Consider the following 20,347-nt stretch of genomic DNA (forward strand, 5'->3'; position numbering starts at 1 on the left):
TAAAATCCATTTCCGAACTTTGTACATGACTTTTGAATGATTTTTACCTTTGACTTAAAAACTCAAAAGTATTTGCGAAGCTAATTAGAATCTTATTTACCAGAAATAAAAAAAGTATGGTAATTAAAGTAAACTAAACATTAATTTATAAAAACATTTTTAGTAAAAGAGGTTTTAAAGTAATTAAGCTTTAAAAAAGTTTGTAAAGTTAACATTTCTTAAACATAACAATAAACATTCTTTTGACACATTAAATTGTTGTATTCTTTGACTAAAACAAATCTCCTCGATTCTTTCGATTTTATTTTTATAAGGGCAATCTATGTCCGACCTTCCGAATGCATTTATTTCGACAGCCTTTTAACATTTCCTCGCGTTTCCCGCAACTTAAATCAATTTGCCTTTACTTTGACTGGGCAGAATGGGGATTTTTTCTCTGACCGGCTCCACACCGAAGTCTGGCATATAATTTGCAATGCAAACAGGACTCGTGTCCTGAATCCCACCGACAGCATACGTGGTGGAAATGCGTGGGGGACCGTCGTACATATACTGGTTAAATTTAACTTTGGCAGACGATGACGGAGAGTTTCTTTTGTGGCGTTAATAATAATAATATCAGCGATGCCAGCTCGGAAAACCCTTATAATGAAATTTATTTCTTTCGAACGAACAAAGCTTTAAATGCGTGCCAAAAGAATCTCAACTTCAAAGGCTTTTCGTGAAATGAAAATTCCTCGAATAGCTAAGTGAATTGGCCTTGGAATGGAATTAGAGGCGGCTTTTTCCACCACCCAATCATCATTATCGTCGTCATCGAGTCGAGTGTAAAATGTAATTTATGGATACTAAGAACTCTGGCCAACAGGTTGCCAACTGGTTTTCAATACGCTTCTATAAACCCACAAAGAATTACAATAAAGAGGAAAAAAGCCCAAAGCGGAAGAGAATGCTACAAATTTCATTTACAAACAGTCCTTGAAGACCCCGCGGCGACCAAGACAGGTGAAACTGGACAGGTGAGTGCCAATTAGCACATTACACCGAAGGAAAATCTATCCGGCGAGGCTGGGGAGTGAGCTTCTCCGGCCCCACTTTAGGTCGATATTGAAATGAAGAGGCGCTTCGCATAAATCGCATAGATATGCTAATTAGTCAAGTGCCGCACGACGAGAACGTAAACATTCTGCGCTGTTCGCTTGAATTTGTTTAGAATTAATTTCAGCTTCATTTCATTTGCATAAATTGTGTGAATGTTTAATGGACTTGTTTGCCGTACGGCAGCCGAAAGCAATCGAAATAAAGGCGCGCGACGTAGCGGCGGAAAGTAAAAGTTAATTATCGCGTAAGACTAGAATCGTCAATTGGGTCCCATCTAGAAATGGGTCATCGGAATCGTGAATCGATGAATGAAAACGAAATCGCTTTCACAACCGCACGATAAGCCTCCGAATGGTTTAGTAATTTGAGGAGCCAAAAATAATTCTGAAGCACTTCTTGTGCGCCACAATTGACCTCTGGCCTTCGGGCCGTGATTAAGCATACGCAGCGTGGCCGAGCCAGATTGTCTCGGTTCGTAGGAAGTGTCTCAAAACGCACAAGAAGCGGGACAAAAGAGCGATAAGCCGGCTCTTCGGAAGATGGAAGAGGTCGTAGGCTGGGCGAAATTGAAAAAAACTAGTGCTCAGAGCTCGAAATACGAGCCGGTGGGCTGAGCGGCTCGAGTCTCAAAGTGAACCAGAAGTCGGAGGCCCACAGAATCCGTGATAAGTCGACGCAGAAACTAAAGCTACCCAAGAGCCGGATTCGAATTTCCACTCAGCAGAGACAACGGAAGATTTCCACTCGGCAAACTGATTAAATTTACTTATTATGTCACTCTCTGTCTGTGTCTCGTTAGAAGATGATGGCCCCTCTTTCCAGAACCGACTTTATGGCCTGTCCCAGCTCTTAAGTCCCATAATGACAGAGAAATCGTTGACTAAAGTCTCCCCTTCTCATTCCCCAATTTCTTATCGATGGAGGGCAAATTGAATTTGGACTGCTGCTTATCAGCCTTTTGTTTAGCGACTGTCTCTTATCGGGTATCCCGAACCTGTGCAACCGATATAAAATATAGCCGCTCTTGTGCCAAATATTTGGCAGATACCATAAGTGGACCCAGGGAGGAGCAGCCGTGGCACCCAACCCAAATCCCAGTACGTGTCGAGTGCTAGTTGGCCAGAGGAGGGCACTTTCCCCGGAGTACAACTGCAGTCTACGTGGCTTGTTGGGATTGTTCTTTGGGCTGTGGTTTCTGTGTGTCACAGGGCGATAAAAATTAACTCGTTGAGCTCCGAAGTTCGGGGCTCTAATCCACGTCTCATGTTTACACGTGCCACCATTTCGCTGTCCATTTCTCGATGAGTTTTGCGTTATCAACGAAACCTGAGCGGAGCTCTGTGGCTTTTTATTTTCGGTTTACGGCGCCCAGTTCAATTGGATTTGGCTTTTGGAATGGTTCCACGCTCTTCGGACATGACTCAATGCGGACATTAATCATGCATCCAACAAAGTCTCGGTTATATATATGGGTTTTCAACTAAGCAGCCGAACAAAGGGTGTTAGAATACTTTTTGTTTCAGCATCGCTGAGCAGAGATTTAGGAGGGGAAAAAGCAACCGCAAAACAACAATAAAGAAACCAAACGAAAATTACTTTTCTACTAATTGCAACTCTGGAACCGAACTGCTGAGGTCATCAGGTGGATTGCGAGTGGGGCGCGGGGCAGATCATTTGGCCAACAGTTCAAAACAATGCACAGGAAATTCGCATTTACTCAGTGCCAGAGAAAAGCCAACAATAAACCAACAAAAATGCCATGCAACATCAACGTTTTCCTTTGCCATTGTGGAGAGGAATTTGCACAAAGCCTTGGGATTGAGTAATGATGCCAGCGGGATCAGAGGGAAACGGATAAGGAATAGCTTATTTTTCAGATTGAAATTCTTTCCCCGGCAAATTGTGCTTTGCTTGGGGCTTAAGCAAGTGAAATGTATAGCAAAGTGTGGCAGCGAAGAAATTTCTATTTTATTAAAATGTTCTAAAGTTTCCCACACAAAATGGGAACAATCGAATCAGATTATATTCAATACATGATGGTTGGCATAACAAAATGTATTTTTCTCTCGTAGATCTCATAGCTTGCTATGAAGTTCATAAAAGCCTTCTATTCATAGGAACAGATAACAATAGCATTGGCCCACCTTCTCTTAATATGTATGATATTAAACCAGTAATTTGAATTTGTTAAAACTTCATACGAAAAAGGCTAGGTTACTGAATATACTTTTATGATTGTGAAAGTTATAAAGAAACAACCCCAGTGACGGCTTTCATCTAGTTTTTAGGTACGCCGTCAATCGTCTTTCAATTATCCAAAAGATTTCCTGCCCTTTCCCCGATATTCCCGGTCAGTTCTCATAAATGAACCCCTAATCACTGCCCTTTTCCAAAATTACTCTGACTTCGCCCGAACGCCGGGTTGCCAATTGACGTGGCTGCCACCTCTATTGCATAACACCTGACAAATGCAATTCAGCAAATGCATCGGCGATGCTGATAATGGCCTCAAGTGAAAAACACTCACGCAAACACGCGACGCACTTTGGGCTCGAATTGGGATTGGGTGGCTCCATTCCAATGGGTACTTTAATAAAGTGCAGTCCAAATTGTGGGCCATCAGGCAGCCTTGCTTTTGTTGTCGTCGCCGGTGGTGCTGGCGGTGGTGACGCGGTGGTGCTGCAGTTGCAGCCACCGTGGCGTCAATTATCGCCGCTGTGCGCAAAGTGGGGCAGGCAAATAATAAAAACGCGCCCAAACGCAGTCGTCAGGCTCAAAGCACTTCATTGTCAAATGAGCTTAAACACCACGCCCCTCGGCCCCGATTCCGCCCGCTGAGACCCTCTCCTCATCACCGACCCCATCCACATCCACATCCACAGCTCCATCTCCATTCTCGTTTTCATTTGTGCAGCACTCTTTGCCGCGTTTTCGTTTTCATTTTATTTCAGCATATCCCCCTTTCGATACCCTATCCGCATTTGTAATTCTCCCAGAACATAAGGCAATTGGTATAATATCGATGCCCAGTTCAAACTTCATAATAACTTTATTTTCTCATCCCAAAATACAAAAATGTAAATAGTAAGTAAGTAAGATACATTTAACAACTTTAAGAAAGCAAGATATAATCATTTTGATGATGCTAGAAACTAAAAATTTCTACCACCATACAGGGTTTTACTTCAGTTTGGCAAGGTTTTCAACAAGGTAAGATACTTAAAAAATAATTTTCAAAGTGCAAAATCAGGATTAAAATTATTAATAATTTCAAAAAAATAAATGCATAAAATGCATCTGAGTGTGTTAATTTAAGCGTTTTATAAAATAAATAAAGGTTAATAATTTTGTTTTCAAGAAATATTTATTAAATCAATAAAACATTTCAAAAAACTGTCCTCGGATCCGTAGATCAGGATGCAAATGGTCCATGTAATATACCTTATTAAAAGACTGAAAAATAAGCAAGGGTATTTAAAGGTATTTCTTAAAAAAACACCACTTCCCGGCTGCTTTTTTCTTTTTTGCCCAGTTTTGTTCGCCGTTTTCACGCCTCACTTGCCGCCTTGTTTGCCTCGTTCGCTGATTTGCTGATTGATGGCGACGTCTGCAATTGAGACTGCGACTGCGACTGCAACTGCGAATGCGACGGGGACTGGGACTTCGGATCCGTCTCCGCGCAGGTGTCGCCGCCTAATTAAATGAAGGCAACGTTCACGCATGCGTAACCTGCAAACACTCCCAAGCCCACTTTCCCCGCCCCGCGGGCGCCCTTCGCAATGCATTGTTAAGAAAATGGGTCAATATGCAATTATTGCATTTTATTTTTTCGCTCTGTGGGCTCAGCTTCGTTTGCGTCACTTGCGGAGAGTCGAGAAGCGAGTTCGCAATAATCATAATATGGCTACTTCACTTGGCAAAGCAATCAAGCCGCGGCCTCCGAGGTGTTGATTTTGTTAATATTTGCAGGCGGGCCTTCCCCTCGATTCTCGGCGACCACCGCTCCCAGTTCGCGGAACTCGGGAAGGAGTCGATGCATCGGAGCATGGGCCACAGCTCCAAGTTCTATGGGTTAATGAAGCGACGCCAGAGTTTGTTTGGTGTGCTCCAATTTCGAGGGTGATGGAAAACATTTAAGGGGAAACTTGAAATTGATTTTCGGAAGTACACAGAAAGTAATTTCAAAAACTATTCCAGAGTCTCTTGGAAGTTTAAGAAAAGCTTTTAAGGCCATAGAAACCAATTTCGCAGTGGGTGCAAAGAAATAGCACAGTGTAAAGCTATTAACTCTAAGTGTCACATTTAAGCCGTAATACATGGTTACCAACATCTGAGGTTGAAATTTAACAGTCATCAACAATTTACCAGGCCTAACTTTCAGATATATGTCTAAAATCGAAGCTATGTATACCCCATAATAGACAGACCTCCAAAACACAGTCTCTTTCGGCCATATCCCATTTAAATTAGGCCTTGTTTGGACAGCATCATGAGGGTCCTTCTAGGCACCGAAGGCTTCCTGAATGTCGTAGGTTCCACGGACACCTTGACCCCATAAAAATGGCTAATTCAATTTGATTCATTTCAGTGCAAGTACCGGGTACGATGGTACTGCAAGGGGAAGTCATATCTGCCTCCAAAGGAACTCTACGATATGGCAAAGAAAGCCATCGAAGACCACCAACAAACGATTTCGGCACGCCTAAGGCCAGTTAAAGCTAAAAAATCGGATACTGCTGTTTTGGAAATTTTTTGTCGGGCTAATGCTTCTTCATCAGCTAAGAACTCCGATGATGGTGGCAAGTCGAAAGATGTTTTACACAAGCATCCGATACCTACTGTTGCCAGCAGCCAGAAATTCAACAAAAATCTGGATTGCATAAACCTTATTGTGAACCAGAACATCCAACCACAATCTAAAAGCCAATCAGAGCCACCTCAAAAAAAATTGGAAACACTGGAAGTATTTAGCTGTAAGAATTGTTCTGCTAATGGCTCTGTAAAGCCACGAGGCTTTTCAGATATGATGATTGTAAACTGTAAGGATTGCAATGGAGATGAAAATATGCAATCTTCAGGGTCAGTTCTGGGCACGGCGATACCAACCCAACAAGGAAATAATGCCAAACAACCAATCAACGTTATAAAAGAAGTTCCGAAATCTCCGTCAAAACCACTGGTTGAAAAAGCAATGTCCTCAAAACAAGATCCAAACGCAGAGCCTCCACAAAAACCCCAAGAATCTCTAAGTCTTCCTCCTCTCGCCGAAAGGTTTGCCATGCCGCAAAAATTGGCTTTTCCAATGGGAAGAAATCCCTGTATAGACGGGAAAAGAGACGAGAAATCGAAGTGCCCCGCACCCAAGCCTAAGCCCAAATCTTGTTCTTCACCCCAAGAAGGACCCAAAACCCCAGTTGATGCGAATGCCCCTGCAAGTACCGGACCACAAGGGACTAAAACGAATGCACAAGTTAAAATAAATCCTCAGAAATCGGATGTAAGACCATCATCCCCAGAGATGCCCAAAGAAAGCCCACAGCCAAATAACCCTCAACCAGAGAAGTTACCACCAACTCCTAGTGTTGGATTTTCCATGCCGATGGATTCAGCTTTTCCTTCGGGAAGAAACCCCTGTACAGACGGTGAAAAGGATGGAACGAAATCCAAATGTGCAGCATCAAAACCTGAACCAAAGAAAAAAACAAAGGTGGACAGTTCTATGAAAAATGAAAAACTAAAGGCTTCTGGTAATAATGATTGTAAGCAAGAAAAGAAAGAAGAAACTTGCCCAAGAGCATCATTAGTTCAAGAGGCAGCAACTGTTTCAAGCGGTTCTCCCAAGTCTAAGATTGAACCACTGGCAAGTGTTGCACCTAAGGAAAAACCAACAAAAGAAAAATCATCGAGACAAGGTGCCGTCAATCCAAAGAAATCGCAGGTTAAGCGAGAAGGTCCTTCGGCTAAGGCCAATGCCTCTCAAAAACCAGCTCATAAGCAAAAATCGAAATCTACAGAAGAAAAGCTACCACCGCTGCCATCTTCCAGTTTTTCAATGCCGCTCTTGTCAGCTTTTCCAATGGGGAGAAATCCCTGCCGAGATGGTCCAAGGGGAGCATCAGGCAAGGAGTGCTCAAAACCTAAAGATAATCCCTGCGGTCAAACGAAAGTCAAACCATGCCAGTCCGAAACAAATTCCTGTGCTTCAAAAACGAAAACTTCTGGCGCCGGCAGCTGCTCTAGTAAAACTTCTCAGGATAAAACGGCTTCAGCTGGCATTGGCTCACTTCCTCCAAAAAAAGCAAAGCCAGAAGACTCCTTAAAATCTGTCGAATCTTCTACTTCACCACCGCCAAAAGCATCTTCCAAGGATGTTCCGCCTCCTCCGCCAGCTAAAAAAACTAAACAGTCTTCCGGAGTTTCAGTGGATAAAGAAATAAGTTCTTCCAAGGATCCAAGCCCCCCAGCTGTAAAGACTCCATCCCCACCGCTGCCACCACCGCCTGCTAAAGAAGTTAAGGAACCTTTGGGTTCTGCACCGGCTAAGGCTCCGCCTCAACCCCAATCAACAAAGAAGAAATGTGACGAAGTGAAAAGCGTTCCACCGGTCTGTGATAAAACGAAGTCTGAACAGGGTCCAAAGAAATGTTCGGAATTGGGAAAAAATCCAAAAAGCAGCGAGTCTAGTGATCCGAATGTGAAACCCAAACTAAAAAGGTTTCCGGCTCTTCCACTGAAACAAAGCCTCGCCAGCTATATCAGCAGTATTGAACCCCTTCTCACCGAAGAGGAACTCAAGGAGGAGCAGAAGATAACAAAGAAGTTCGGAGAGAACGAGGGCGCGGATCTCCAGGAGCTGCTGGAGGAAGAAGCCGAACGTTGCAACAACTGGCTGACTCCGAGGTGGACTCGTTCCGCCTACTTAACCTATCAGGCCCCACTGACCGTCTTCTCCAGTCCGGGTCTCTCCTTCCCCATCCAAGAGTTCGCAGAACCCGACGATTTTCTTAACTTTACTGCCAAGGCGATATATGCCATTTGCGAATTCAAAAAGCTGGTGGACCAGGACAAAATTCCAGTGGTCAAGATGGGCAAAAATAATCTGGACAACAGCCAGTTCTGCAAAATCTTCGGGACGGTTCGCAAACCTGGACGATTTTGCGACACCATCGAGCAGTACAGTGATTCCGATTATGTTGTGGTGGTCTACAATAACAATGTAAGTTAATTGTAAACCCTTACTCGTAGAGTAAAAGGGTATATTAGATTCGACGGAAAGTAGGTAACAGGTAATAGGAAGCCTTCCGACCCCATAAAGTATATTTATTTTTTGATCAGGATCACAGCCGAATCGATCTAGCCATATCCGTCTGTCCGTCCGTCCGTATGAACGCTGAGATCTCGGAAACTATAAGAGCTTTGGGTTTACCATGCAGAACCTTTGGCTTCATCCGCAGCAGAGTGCTACAACCGCTCTAACGCCAACAACGATAAAATTTTGTGTATTTTGTAAAATTGTAAATTCGACTTTGTTCTTATTATCAATACCCAAAACTTATTTTAATCGGACCACTCATTAAAAAGTTATAAACAAATATTATTTAATAATTAGCAAACTCAATCGAGTGCCAGAGAGATGGAGACAAGCATGCAGCAAGTCGGCTTTTTCCGATATTGCACCCCAATCCACAGCATTGTGCAATCTGGTATACAGCCAATTTACTACAAGCATATCTCTATCGCTCTTGCACACCCTTTAGCTGAATAACGGGTATCTAATAGTCGAGGTCATCGACTTTAGCGTTTTCTCTCAACTACTCTTTCGATAATTTAAATTAATTTCCTCGTCTCCTTTCTAGTATTACAAGTTGCCCCTTTACTCCGAAAGTGGACAACTATTGCATGTTCACAGCCTGAGAGATGCACTGGAGAAGATTCACAACTGTCCCATAGACAAGGGCGAACCCTTCGGCCTGCTGACCCACGACAATAGAAGCAACTGGGCAGAGGCCTATACGGCACTTTGTTGTCCGCATGGAAACGCAGACTCTGTGGAGACTATCGAGCAATCCCTGTTCTTGGTCTGCCTGGACAAGTGTGTGCCGATTCCCAAGGGTAAGGAGAGGATTGTGCAGGCCCACCAGCTCCTCCACGGCGGCGGACTGCTCCAGAACAGCGCCAATCGTTGGATGGACAAGACAATCCAGTTGATAGTAAACCCGAATGGATTGACTGGGTTCTGCTACGAACACTCTCCCGCCGACTGCCAGCCACTGGCCATGCTGATGGACTTTGTGCAGCAGAAAGTGTAAGTGAATAAATAATCCTTCCAATCAAATCAAATCATATCTCTCTTTAGGAACGAGGAGAACTACGGTTGCGATAGCTGTGGCTCTGACAAGGACATCTCGTTCACCCTGCTGAAATTTCAGCCTGTGAACGAGTGCATCAATTTGTGGATGTGTCAGGCTATGCGCAATATCCAAAAGATAGCCAGTCAGCTGCAGATGAACGTGTTCCAATTCGAGTGCCACGGAAAGTGCTTCATCAAGGCACAGGGCCTGAATCCGGACAGCTACATCCAGATGGCCCTGAGTCTGGCCTACTACTCCATGCACAAGAAAATACCCGCTCAGTACGAGTCGGCTCACCTGAGAATTTTCTGCGAAGGTCGCACCGAAGCCATACGATCCACCTCCAACGAGTCGAAGGCCTTTGTCCTGGCCATGGAGTCAAAAACTGCTTCCAGCAACGAGAAACTGGCAGCCCTGCAAAAGGCGGTGGATGCCCACGAGAAACTTATAAAGGAAGCTATCAGTGGACAGGGCATCGATCGCCACCTCTTTGGCCTCCAACAGATGGCCCTGGAGAACGAACTACCACTGCCGGAATTTTTCCTGTCAACGGGATTTGTAAGATCGGTAACGTTTCAGCTCTTCACCTCTCAGGTGGCCACATCGCATGCGGGCTTCATGGCATTCGGACCCCTTATATCCGACGGATACGGGGTCTGCTACAATCCCCAGGAAGATAAGATAATCTTCGCCATATCCGCTTGGAAGACCTGTCCAGAAATAAGCCCGGTTAAGTATGGTAAGGCCATCAAAGGCTCGCTGAACGCCATGAGAAGACTTGTTCTGGCCACAGGAGGCGATTGTGTGGGCCAAAATCCGTGCAAATGCGAGAAAACTCTGTTCTAAAAGGCAATCTTAAGCCAAACCCTCATGTGTTTCGTTTCATGACAAGGCAAATACACACTCGTTATATTTTAGATGCATTAACCAAGCCACTTTAACTTGGTTCGGGTTCAGGGTCGTCGAAAAAACGAATTCGCATTACTCACGGCAAAACCATGCTCACCTTTGACAAGAAATAAGCTGGGGACTCGTGAAATTCTCTTCGAGAATATTAACCTGACTCAGAGGGAAAAAGTGGGCAGTCGACTCAGATGATCCGAGATCGCCCACGGGGCTTAAGGGGAGCTCACTCACTCGCCAGCCACTTTGCTAATTAATAAAGCAGCATTCGGAAAGAGTAAGTGGTTAGGTGATTCAGTTAATTGGTTTTATTGGACCATACAGAAGGTATGGAAAACCGCGGCAATTGATAGGTTTGGTATTTATTTGAAAACGTGTCAAGTACGTAAGAGTTCTAGGAACCCACAATGCTCATTTCATTCGATGCACTACTAACCCACTTAACCCATGAATGCCGCGCCTTCTTCTCTGGGGGCAAAGACACAACCCCTCTTGCCCCTCATATTCCTCCATTATCATCTCATATTTGCCCCGCCAGTTCAGTTCTTATGCAACATTTGCAGATGCAATTCTTCCAGTGCGCTCTCGACTTGTCGGTTCTGCGCTCTTTGCTGGCTGCAATTTTATAGCTAAATTAAGTAATTGGTCCAAGAAGCCGCCTCCGCATCATCCCCTCCCCTCGACTGCCCTGCATTCGCTTTGGATTCTGCAATCTAAATGTTCTGCTGAGTTTGCCGCTGTGCTGGTAAATGTATCTGTATCTGAGTATCTGCATCTGGGCATCGCGCAATGAGAAGCGTGCTCTGTGCTCTTCTCTTCATTTCGAGTCTTTGGTATTTCTATGCGAATGTGATTTGCAGATGCGGATTCCAAGGCAGCCCGCGGATAGTCCGAAAAAGGGGCGATGATCAGACTAGTGCAGCTGTATCTGCATCTGCAAATGCTTCTATCTATATCTGTGCTCTACAGCAAAACAATCATTCCAGGGAACTGCGACTTATTTTCAGCCGAATCTCTGGCATCGCATTGCTGTCATTAGCCAAATTGCAGGCATTCTAATTGGCAGACTCCACTTCGTTTCACTTCACAGCGTGAAAAGTTAACAGCAGCAGAACTTTTAAATTATTTATGCACATTAAATATGGTACAATTTCCATTGTATTTAATATTTCGACTGGAGAGTTTTTCAAGCTAAGCCAAAATGCTAAGAACAATAGTTGCTAAAAAAGGTGAGCTTAATGGGGAAGTTATTTACTTCACTTCAATAAATTTCTAAAATTAAATTTGAATTTTTTTTTAATTTTTTTGGGTAAAAAATTAATTTTTTTTACAGTGATGAAGACCCGATGGAGTTCACTTTGCAAAACTCTGCGTGTGAATCACACGCCTTTCGGAGTCGATCTGCGGGGGGCGTGGTCCGTCGGTTAGCCCTCCTCTCACGTGCTGCTCGTCATCGCCGGCCACAATCTGATCTCATTTTAATCACAGCTAATGAATGTCAACACTAATTGCCACTTGAGTGCCACCACTTGGCGGGAGGGGCTGGAGGGGCGGGGCCCGAGGGGTGGACCCCCAAAATGATCTCAAACAAAACAAAGTTAACAAGCAGTAAACAGAAAACAGAGTCAAACAAAAGGCAAACAAAACTGCGAAAGCCTAATTACGGGTTGTTATAACCACTATATATGGGGCACAAACCTCTCTTTTCGGGGGGAAAAAGAGTTGAAGGGCGGCGGAGTGCGTCACTTAAACGACTTAATATTTACAAAAATTTACACAAATTAATTAACCAATTAAGTGAACGTAGAGCAGACAAGTTCGGTCATTAATCATAGTTTCTATGACGAACCACGAAGTCCCCTCGAGCTAATGATGTGGTAAAAACTCAATTCACAGACGCTTTAAGGGTTTATTCAAGAGTGATAAATGGATTAATCGATCTGTGGAATTGTCAAAGCGCAAAGCAGTCCTATTAAGCGATTGACACTAAATTGGAGTTCGAATACAGCATATTACTGTGATCCCACCGAGCCTTTCATATAAATTTGAATAAACAAATAAATTGATAATGTTTGAAATGGTGAAAATAAAAATGACAATATTTGTTTCTAGCTAAATGGTAAAAACTCTGGTGTAGCTAATGACAATCTTGAGTTCGATCTTATAAATGCAGGCAGATGGAATCAAGTTGTTTCGCGGGCCACATGGCGTATGAATAATCGGCGCAAAGCCTTAGCCATTTATGGCTCCCCTGCAGCATCGATCGACTGGCTCTGAAAACAGCCTCTTGGACAACGAATTCGACTCAACGAATTTGTTTGTTTGTTTTGTTCTCAGCTGCGATTCGGATGGCGAGCTCGTTCTGCGGCCATTTGGTGCCTTGTCATGCTCCACGCTGCAGTTTGCCAGTTTTCGAGGATAGCCTGCGACCAAGTTGGGGTCGCAATTCTTTATTTGTATTCCGAGTAATTGTCGTCGCCGGCGGTGATGTCATCCGGCAGGTAGATATACATAGGTGCCAAAAGGTGACTTTTTGCAGCAGTCATCAAGCAGTCGCGAGCTGCTTGTCGTTGATGGATTCGTTGGGCGCGAATCTCGGATTGGATTGGATTGGATTGAATTGGTAGATGCTCTTGTCTTGCTGCGCATTTTGACCAATTTTAGCCAAACTCAATTAGTCTTAACTGATGTTTCGATTGTGCTTTTTATAGAACTCGCACAGGGTGCGGGAGCTATGGCTTTCTGATATCATTGGGGTCAAGGCCAGTGCTCAGCAGCCCAAGTGCCGGTGACGAACCCAATTCCAGAACGAATCCGGAGATCTTGGCTGCTGCGCAATTCAAAGAAAGCCGTGCACATAATTCAGTTGGCTAAATGTGCACAAGACATCTGTGCATACAGCACTCTGAGCTGGCTTCGATTCGGCGTCTTTAATTAGCACTGAAATTAAACTTTTTCGTCCGGTGCTTTTTCCTTTCATTTGTCGCATTACCTGCGACTCCATTTACCCAACTCTCTCAACTCAGCTGAACTCAGCTCGGCTCGAGTCCCGAAATTCCAGTTCCCAAGCGACGGCTTCCGTCGATAGGCCGACTAATTCTTCTTTAAACCAAACCGAGGAGAACCGACAAATGAGCAGCACCAGCAAAAAGTAACTCAGAAATCTTTCATAACATGCTAACAAAAAGTTCTTTTGCCAGCGACCTTGGAATTTCAGTTCATCTGCTTTGCGTGCTTCATTTTATGGCCTCGCCCCCTCGTGCCCGGATTGTGTTATTTATTAATTCGTAATGCCATTTTACGTCTGGCCATTTGGATGTCATAAAAAGTTTCGGTTCAGCTTCAGTTTTCTTTGAATTTGGTTTCGGCTTTCGATGGGAATAAAGGTACATATATGTGTGTGTAATAAGAACGATGCCCCAAAGAATCTTCAGAGTGGCAAGCAGCGGAAGCGAGACCATTTGCTCAGTAGTATCTGCAAGATTGCGCAACCCACACTCGCATGTTGAGTGCTTGCTTTGGCCTGGCCTCTTTGACTTCATTTTCTTTTCGTATATTTGCATTATTTTGGTTTCTGCCTCGGTTCTGCCGCATTCAGTATGCGCCCTGTTGCCCCAGCTCCTCCAATTGCATCTGCAAAACACATTCGCAACTGAAAGCAGAAGTGGAAATACCAAAGAAGAGCACAGAGCGCGCTTCTCATTGTGTGCCGCCCCCGCGATTCCGATGCCCAGATGCAGATTACGAGGCCGCCGGCGGTCTAATAGATACAGATACTCAGATACAGATACACATGCCCGCACAAAGGCAAACCCAGCAGAACATTTAGATTGCAGAATCCAAAGCGGAATGCAGGGCAGTCGAGGGGAGGGGAGCATGTGGAGGCGGCTTCTTGGACCAATTACTTAATTTAGCAATAAAATTGCAGCCAGCAAAGAGCGCAGAACCGAGGAACCGAGAGAAAACTGAAAGAATTCCATCTTCCAATGTTGCATAAGAACTGAACTGGCGGGGCAAATATGAGATGATAATGGAGGAATATGAGGGGGCAGAGGTGCTGACTCTTTGCCCCCCAGGAGAAAAAGAAGGCGCCGTATTCATGAGGAAAGTGGGTCAGTGGTGCATAGAACAGAAGGAATTCTGCGGTTACGAATTAGATCTTTGCTATTTTGTTTCCAATTAGGCGCAGAGCCTATTAATAGAGTTTTTATTCCCCATATACTTAAATTTAACAGCTAGTTTTTGAAGCTATAGAAATATAACTAAATTCAGTCATAATTTTTTTTAAGATTTTCCAATATGTTAGATTAGGGGTCATCCAATAACTACTCCCTCTGAAACAGATTAGCTTGTTGCTTTATAAAATCTTTATATAGTCAAAAACTGCCACATTCAACAGGGTAGAAACATATATAAAAGGTCAACTAACATTTATCCGCACAACTTAATGGCAGCATCCAATTATAAGGTAAAAATAGTTGCCTTCTCAGGGATAAGAAAGGTTTTTAGCCAATCAACTCCATAACCTAACTACGAAATACTGAAAATACCCTTTAGATTGTATGATTTAGGGCCCTGGCTCGGCTGATTAATTAGCGGGCTGAGTGAATGCGCTCCCCGCCTTTCCCCGTGGGCGTTCTCCGATGAGCTGAGCTGGCTGCACTTGACTGGTCTGCCGCCCCTTTCCCGCCCCGAATTCTGAGTCAGGCTAATACTCGCGATTGTTTTGGGGCCTTGTCAAAGGTGAGTAATAAGCGGGAGATCGTATATGGCTCGTTGGATGTTTCCACAGAAAAACGCCAAGTTTCGAGGGCAAATGTTTACCTTGAACTTGGCCAGGCAACCGGGCAGATGGGTTGGCGGGGGGCAGAGAGATGGACCTAGCTATTTGAATTTGAATTTTCCCTATCTACAATTGCCCCCCCCCCCCCCCCCCCCCCCCCCCCCTCGCTAGCGCTTTTTTGCAGTTGCATTGCGCTGCCCACCGAAGCTGAAAATATTTAAATGCTAAGCGGCGTTCATTTTTTTTGGCTACGGCTAAACAAATATGAATGCGAAATTTGTTTGGTGGGACTCACCCACGAGCTGGTCATGACAATGCCGATGACGATTTTGTTGGCCTGGCCAAAAAGCAGAACCACAAGCGACAAAGTAATTACGTCGAAGAGAGAGAGGGAAGGAGCGCTACAGCAGGTTATGCAAGTTCAAGGCCAAAAACTCTGCATTAATTATAATTATTTTTGCATTTGTTAAGCGCAGAGGGGCAACAACAAACAACAACCAGCAAGCTGCCTGTTAATTGTCTGGGCGAATGCAAAAGAGGAAAAAACAGGTAAATGCAGAATTTGTTTTGCTCGAATGTGGTAATTAATTGTGGCCAGCAATCGATGGCAGAATCCCCAGAATCCCCAGCCAGGGGGTTAATGCCATTGGCAAGAATCGAACCCCTAAGACCAGTAAATATAAAAATTGGGAATATTTTAATAACGAAAGGAAAAACCCGAAAGACCAATCCAAATAACCCAAAACTAACCCACGTAAGCCGACGAGACCTGAATCTTTTTATTTCACAAGTCGACTGCAGTTTTCCCCGAGGGAAAGTGCTCTCGAAACACGTACCTCGTTTTCGATACTCCTCCTTGGTTCCACTTTTGTTATCTGTGAAGTATTTGGCTCAAGAGCCGCCGTATCTTATATCATTTGCAGAGATTTGGGATACCCGATAAGGAAGTAAACAAATGCCTGATAAGCAGCAGTCCAAATTCAATTTGCCCCCATCGATAAGAAAGGGGGACTTAAGCCAACGATTGCTCTGCCATTATGGGTCTTAGGGCTAGAACAGACCGATGAGTGAGCCCTTCGAGGAGGGACACCATCTATCCAGTGAGACACAGACAGCGAGTGACATAATAAATAAATTTAATCAGTTGGCTGCGTAAAAAGCTCTGCTGATGCTGCTGATTTGGGAGTGGAACCCCAATCCGAATCCGATTCCGAGCAGCTTTAACTTCGAGTGTCTTTGGCTTTCGGGTTACTTTAAGGTTGCCGCCGTCTGTATCTTCAGTTTATATTCGAGTGTTTAGTGTTCATTTCTTTCAATTCCGCCCTTTTTATGGCTGGCTTATCTCATTCCGTTCTTGGGTCTCCCTGAGGAAATAGAGAAAATGTGGCTTTGACCACGTTGCGTATGCGTAATCGGGCCGTAAATCCAATTCGAAGGGCAATTGTGTTGACACTGACACTTCATAGCCGCCAGCTGACATTCATACACTTCAAATAATCTTACGTTCATCTTTTCTTCCTCCGTTTTTAATGTCTTTACTAACACTTTCCACTTACCGCGACTCGTGCGAGTTTTTTATGATTATTCCCCCCAGCAAATTTACATCCTTCGGCTGTTTGTCTGTTTGTTTACTTCAAGGGATTTAATCACCAATTAAAATCATAATGGTATGCATTTAAAGTGCTAGCAAAAAATCGCGAACGGAAAAGGGGGGAATTTAATGAGCGAAAACATTTAAATTTAATTGAAATTTAAAAACAGAGAGCTGCTGTTCGTCCTGTGGCAAAAACACAGCACAATTGTGTGGCTTACATTATTTACACCTCCAATTCGCTTTTCGCTTTTGTTGTGGTGACTGGCAAATAATTAGCAAAAGCAATCATTTAAATTTAAGTCAAAATTTAAACGTGAAACTGTTTAATTATACGAATTCTGTTGTACATTACATTCGTGTGTGGCAAGGGAATTTGCATAGTAATTGCATTGCAATCGAAATAATTGATTGTTTCATTCGATGTTTGTTTTTGATTGATTTGTCGAGACCGAGATTACGTTTTAATATGGGCAGTTAAATTTAGATTCATTGTAAACTTAGAAATTAATTTTCCTTTATTCCTGTTTTCTTAATCTGATGTAAGACACAAATTCCAAACAGAATCCAACGAATATGTTTTTGGTTTTTTACAGTTTCTTAGGTCTTGTGTAACATTTGCTGATTAGCACTGATATGAATACATGATGCGGAAATCGGTTTAATTTCCCAATATAGCCTTGCATTAGCTGTGTTGAGTTATGTATAACTGGTTAACGCTATGGTCGAAGACTGAACTTCGGCAATTAACACAGAACGTTGGTTCGACCATAAAATCGCATGAATATGCTAATTTATGTTTTCATCATCAGAGTATTCTAGCTCAAAATTGGTTTCGTTTTTTTTTTTCTGGTTATTATTCCTCTAATTAGCATAAGCTGTTCGATTAAAAACATTTGGAATGGAGCGCTGCTTTAAATAGAAAGTAAAAGTTGTATTTTCTAAATTATGGCAAATGTTTAACTGAATGGGAAATGGGTCAAGGTTTTTGGCTAGCAATTCAGGTATTTCTAGGAGATGAACTCACTAATGTGCTTCAGTCCCTTTTACATGCTTTTTAATTAACATCGCCAAGCCGAAGTTTATGCACCCTTGAAAATAAAACCATCATGCTATTATAATCATATGTATATTACAGAAATGTATACATAAGTATACCGACAGCTTGTGTTTATTTATTTAATTACTATGCATCCCATACATTTTCTACCCTTTGTTAGTTTTCTAAGAAAGTTAGCATTTTGAAATAGTAATATTTCAGGATTCGGTAACTTAACCTAAGTTAATTAATTGGGAAAACGCGAGCGTCCTCTCTGGAATCATCCCTAGATCTATCGGCATCAAATCCAGAAGCTCTAACGGCATCGTTTCCCCAGTTGTTTCTGTCATTGCCGCTGTTATCCAGTGTTTCCAGTAGCTTCAGAGCCCTATCGACATCTGAGTTGTGGACACTATCGCTCCAGTCATCGTTTGCTACCTGAAGATTCTGGTTTAGTCCTCCTCCGGCGCCACCTATGTTTATACTCTGAAATATACCCGATGCACCGATCGCAGTATAGATTAATCCAAGCAGCAACCAAAGGCGGAGAATGGTTTGCATTTTGTTTCGATTATAGCGCTGGCTGCAGTTGACTGAATGTCAGTCGGCTTCCGAGCTTCGTTTTATAGCCTTGCCCTGGGTTATCTGCAGTTCTAAATGTGCTTGGTATTTTATAGACAGAGGTTATAACGTATTGATTGAGGTGAGTGTGGGAAATTCCAGCTTTCGTTAACAACGCACTGTGCTTGTTTACCACAAAATAAGTTGATATCTTGAGCGAGGTTCTGACTGCAAGTACAACTACAGAGAACACAATTTTTGGACCGGATACGGATTTATTCTGTGAAGTATTTCTGAAGCAATGCTGGTTCTAAGAAATATTCGTCGGAATACAAATTTCAATTTAATATTTAATTTTTATTTCTTTTAAAGTTCTTACGAAAACGGAATATATATTTGGCTTAATGATTACTCATTTCATTTTAAACAAAGTCAAGTATGTGGAAATTGTGTTATTTTAACATTTTACTATTTGAAGGCTTTTTCCTAAAAGATATTTACATTGTATATACTTACTAGCTTTCACAATATTTTAGTATTCATCATTGTACAAGAAATAGGGGCAGATAAATTGTTATTTTAGGCAATCAATAAGTTCTTAAACAAATTTATTGTACTAAGTCACCGGTTCGGTAACAAAATCTGTTGAATCCAAGGTTGTCTCATCGTAGTCAAGACTTGAGTAGTCGGTTGAGTTCTCTTGAGCTGCGTCGGACGCCTGCCAACGTTTGATTAGATCGTCCATGGCGTTCATGAACTCTTCGGCACTGTTGTATCCGCTGCCAGACTCCTCCAAGACATCATAGTTAGGATCGTCGGTAAATCCAATAAGGTCGTGCGGATGGCCAGCGACTAGAGCTGCACAAATAATGCCAAGTAGGAGCAGAAGCGGAATAATGTGCCTCTTCATTGTGTTCAATTATCTGCGGGCAACTGCACTTCTAGTTGTAATTTCTTTCCTTTTATACGAATCGTATCGGTCAGTAACAGTTCAGTTGAATTCTGGAAAATCCAGTCCGGGCTAAGCCCAAGTTGCAAATTGCTTGGATTTCCTCATTCATATTTATGCGTTGGGCGGTGCAATAATCCGCACTGGGTCTGAGTCATCACAGGCCAAGCCAAATCAAACATAGCGCATACGACATGTAGACACATGCGGCTCAACAGTCATGCAAATAAGTCTACGATTAATTTCCAGTAATTGATATATCTGTAAAGTAAATTGTTGGTCTGTGCAATCATCAATTACTTGATTGACAGGTGCAAATAAGGTTCAAAGGGCATTGAGATTAGGTTAAAAAATTCGTTTTGAGCACAGAGAGAACTACTTTACTGTTGATAGCTTTTTAAGAGATTATAGAACAATGATATAAGATTTAGTCCTAGCTATAAGCATTCTAGATTTCGCAAAGGGACTGTGGCTGCAACTCCCTAGTAGGCCGATGTTGGATGCTGCCAGCAACCCTTAAACGACTTGGCTACGAACATCGAGCACTTCACTCCGCTTCGTTGCTTCAATCCCTCTCTGGCTCCTGCGGCACTTTATTCAATTTTCCAAAGCCCGCGCTCACAGCTACTCGCAACCCCAAGCCCATTTTCCACCCGTACAGCCACCCGTTCACGAAAACCCCTGGTAAAAACATGCAATCTACTCACGAGGCTAATGCCCTTTTATGGCTTTGGAGTGTGCCGCATCAGCAAAACGGTCCTGAATCGCTGCTGAAGCTGCAGCATCCAACCTCCTAACCACCATGCGAACAAGGCCATTAGGTGGGCCACCAGACTCGATTCACGGGGCTGCAGCTCATTATCCTCCCCAGGAGCACCCACCCATCCACTAAATTGAGCGCGGACTTGTCTGCAAATATGTCGCACATTTGCATCATCGTCACTGGAGGCTGAGACTGCGCCATGGAAATCAGAGTTAGCTTTTCGCAGATCGAATTCACTGATTTTCAGCACTTTCCATTTTATTCTATTTGTTGTTTTATTATTATTAAAATTTGAAAATGAATATA

General features: G+C 43.2%; 3 protein-coding genes across 3 annotated transcripts; 1 reads left to right on the forward strand and 2 right to left on the reverse strand.

Moving 5' to 3' along the window:
* The first annotated feature begins 5,470 nt into the window (after positions 1-5,470).
* On the forward strand, positions 5,471-10,379 carry LOC119559346. The gene is made up of 4 exons (XM_037872394.1): positions 5,471-5,629; positions 5,690-8,317; positions 8,958-9,406; positions 9,458-10,379. The coding sequence occupies exons 1-4, from the start codon at positions 5,591-5,593 to the stop codon at positions 10,296-10,298; spliced, it is 3,957 nt and encodes a 1,318-aa protein (XP_037728322.1). The 5' UTR covers positions 5,471-5,590; the 3' UTR covers positions 10,299-10,379.
* Positions 10,380-17,842: 7,463 nt separating this feature from the next.
* On the reverse strand, positions 17,843-18,339 carry LOC119559343. Its single transcript, XM_037872392.1, has one exon. The coding sequence runs from the start codon at positions 18,327-18,329 to the stop codon at positions 18,012-18,014; it is 318 nt and encodes a 105-aa protein (XP_037728320.1). The 5' UTR covers positions 18,330-18,339; the 3' UTR covers positions 17,843-18,011.
* A 427-nt stretch (positions 18,340-18,766) lies between these two features.
* Positions 18,767-19,280, reverse strand: LOC119559342. The gene has a single exon (XM_037872390.1). It carries the CDS (start codon positions 19,237-19,239, stop codon positions 18,946-18,948), a length of 294 nt encoding a protein of 97 aa, XP_037728318.1. The 5' UTR covers positions 19,240-19,280; the 3' UTR covers positions 18,767-18,945.
* Positions 19,281-20,347: the final 1,067 nt, after the last annotated feature.

This window comes from Drosophila subpulchrella, unplaced genomic scaffold, assembly GCF_014743375.2.
Source record: "Drosophila subpulchrella strain 33 F10 #4 breed RU33 unplaced genomic scaffold, RU_Dsub_v1.1 Primary Assembly Seq21, whole genome shotgun sequence".
In the NCBI taxonomy this organism is placed as follows: Eukaryota; Metazoa; Arthropoda; class Insecta; order Diptera; family Drosophilidae; genus Drosophila; species Drosophila subpulchrella.

What these genes read in the sequence shown, in the direction of transcription:
- LOC119559346 (XM_037872394.1), top strand. Translation starts at nt 5,591, where the DNA reads ATGAGGGTCCTTCTAGGCACCGAAGGCTTCCTGAATGTC. An exon ending in CCGAAGGCTTCCTGAATGTC is followed by an intron (nt 5,630 to 5,689) that starts GTAGGTTCCACG and finishes GATTCATTTCAG; the next exon opens with TGCAAGTACCGGGTACGATG. An exon ending in GACTTTGTGCAGCAGAAAGT is followed by an intron (nt 9,407 to 9,457) that starts GTAAGTGAATAA and finishes ATCTCTCTTTAG; the next exon opens with GAACGAGGAGAACTACGGTT.
- LOC119559343 (XM_037872392.1), bottom strand. Translation starts at nt 18,329, where the DNA reads ATGCAAACCATTCTCCGCCTTTGGTTGCTGCTTGGATTAATCTATACT.
- LOC119559342 (XM_037872390.1), bottom strand. Translation starts at nt 19,239, where the DNA reads ATGAAGAGGCACATTATTCCGCTTCTGCTCCTACTTGGCATTATTTGT.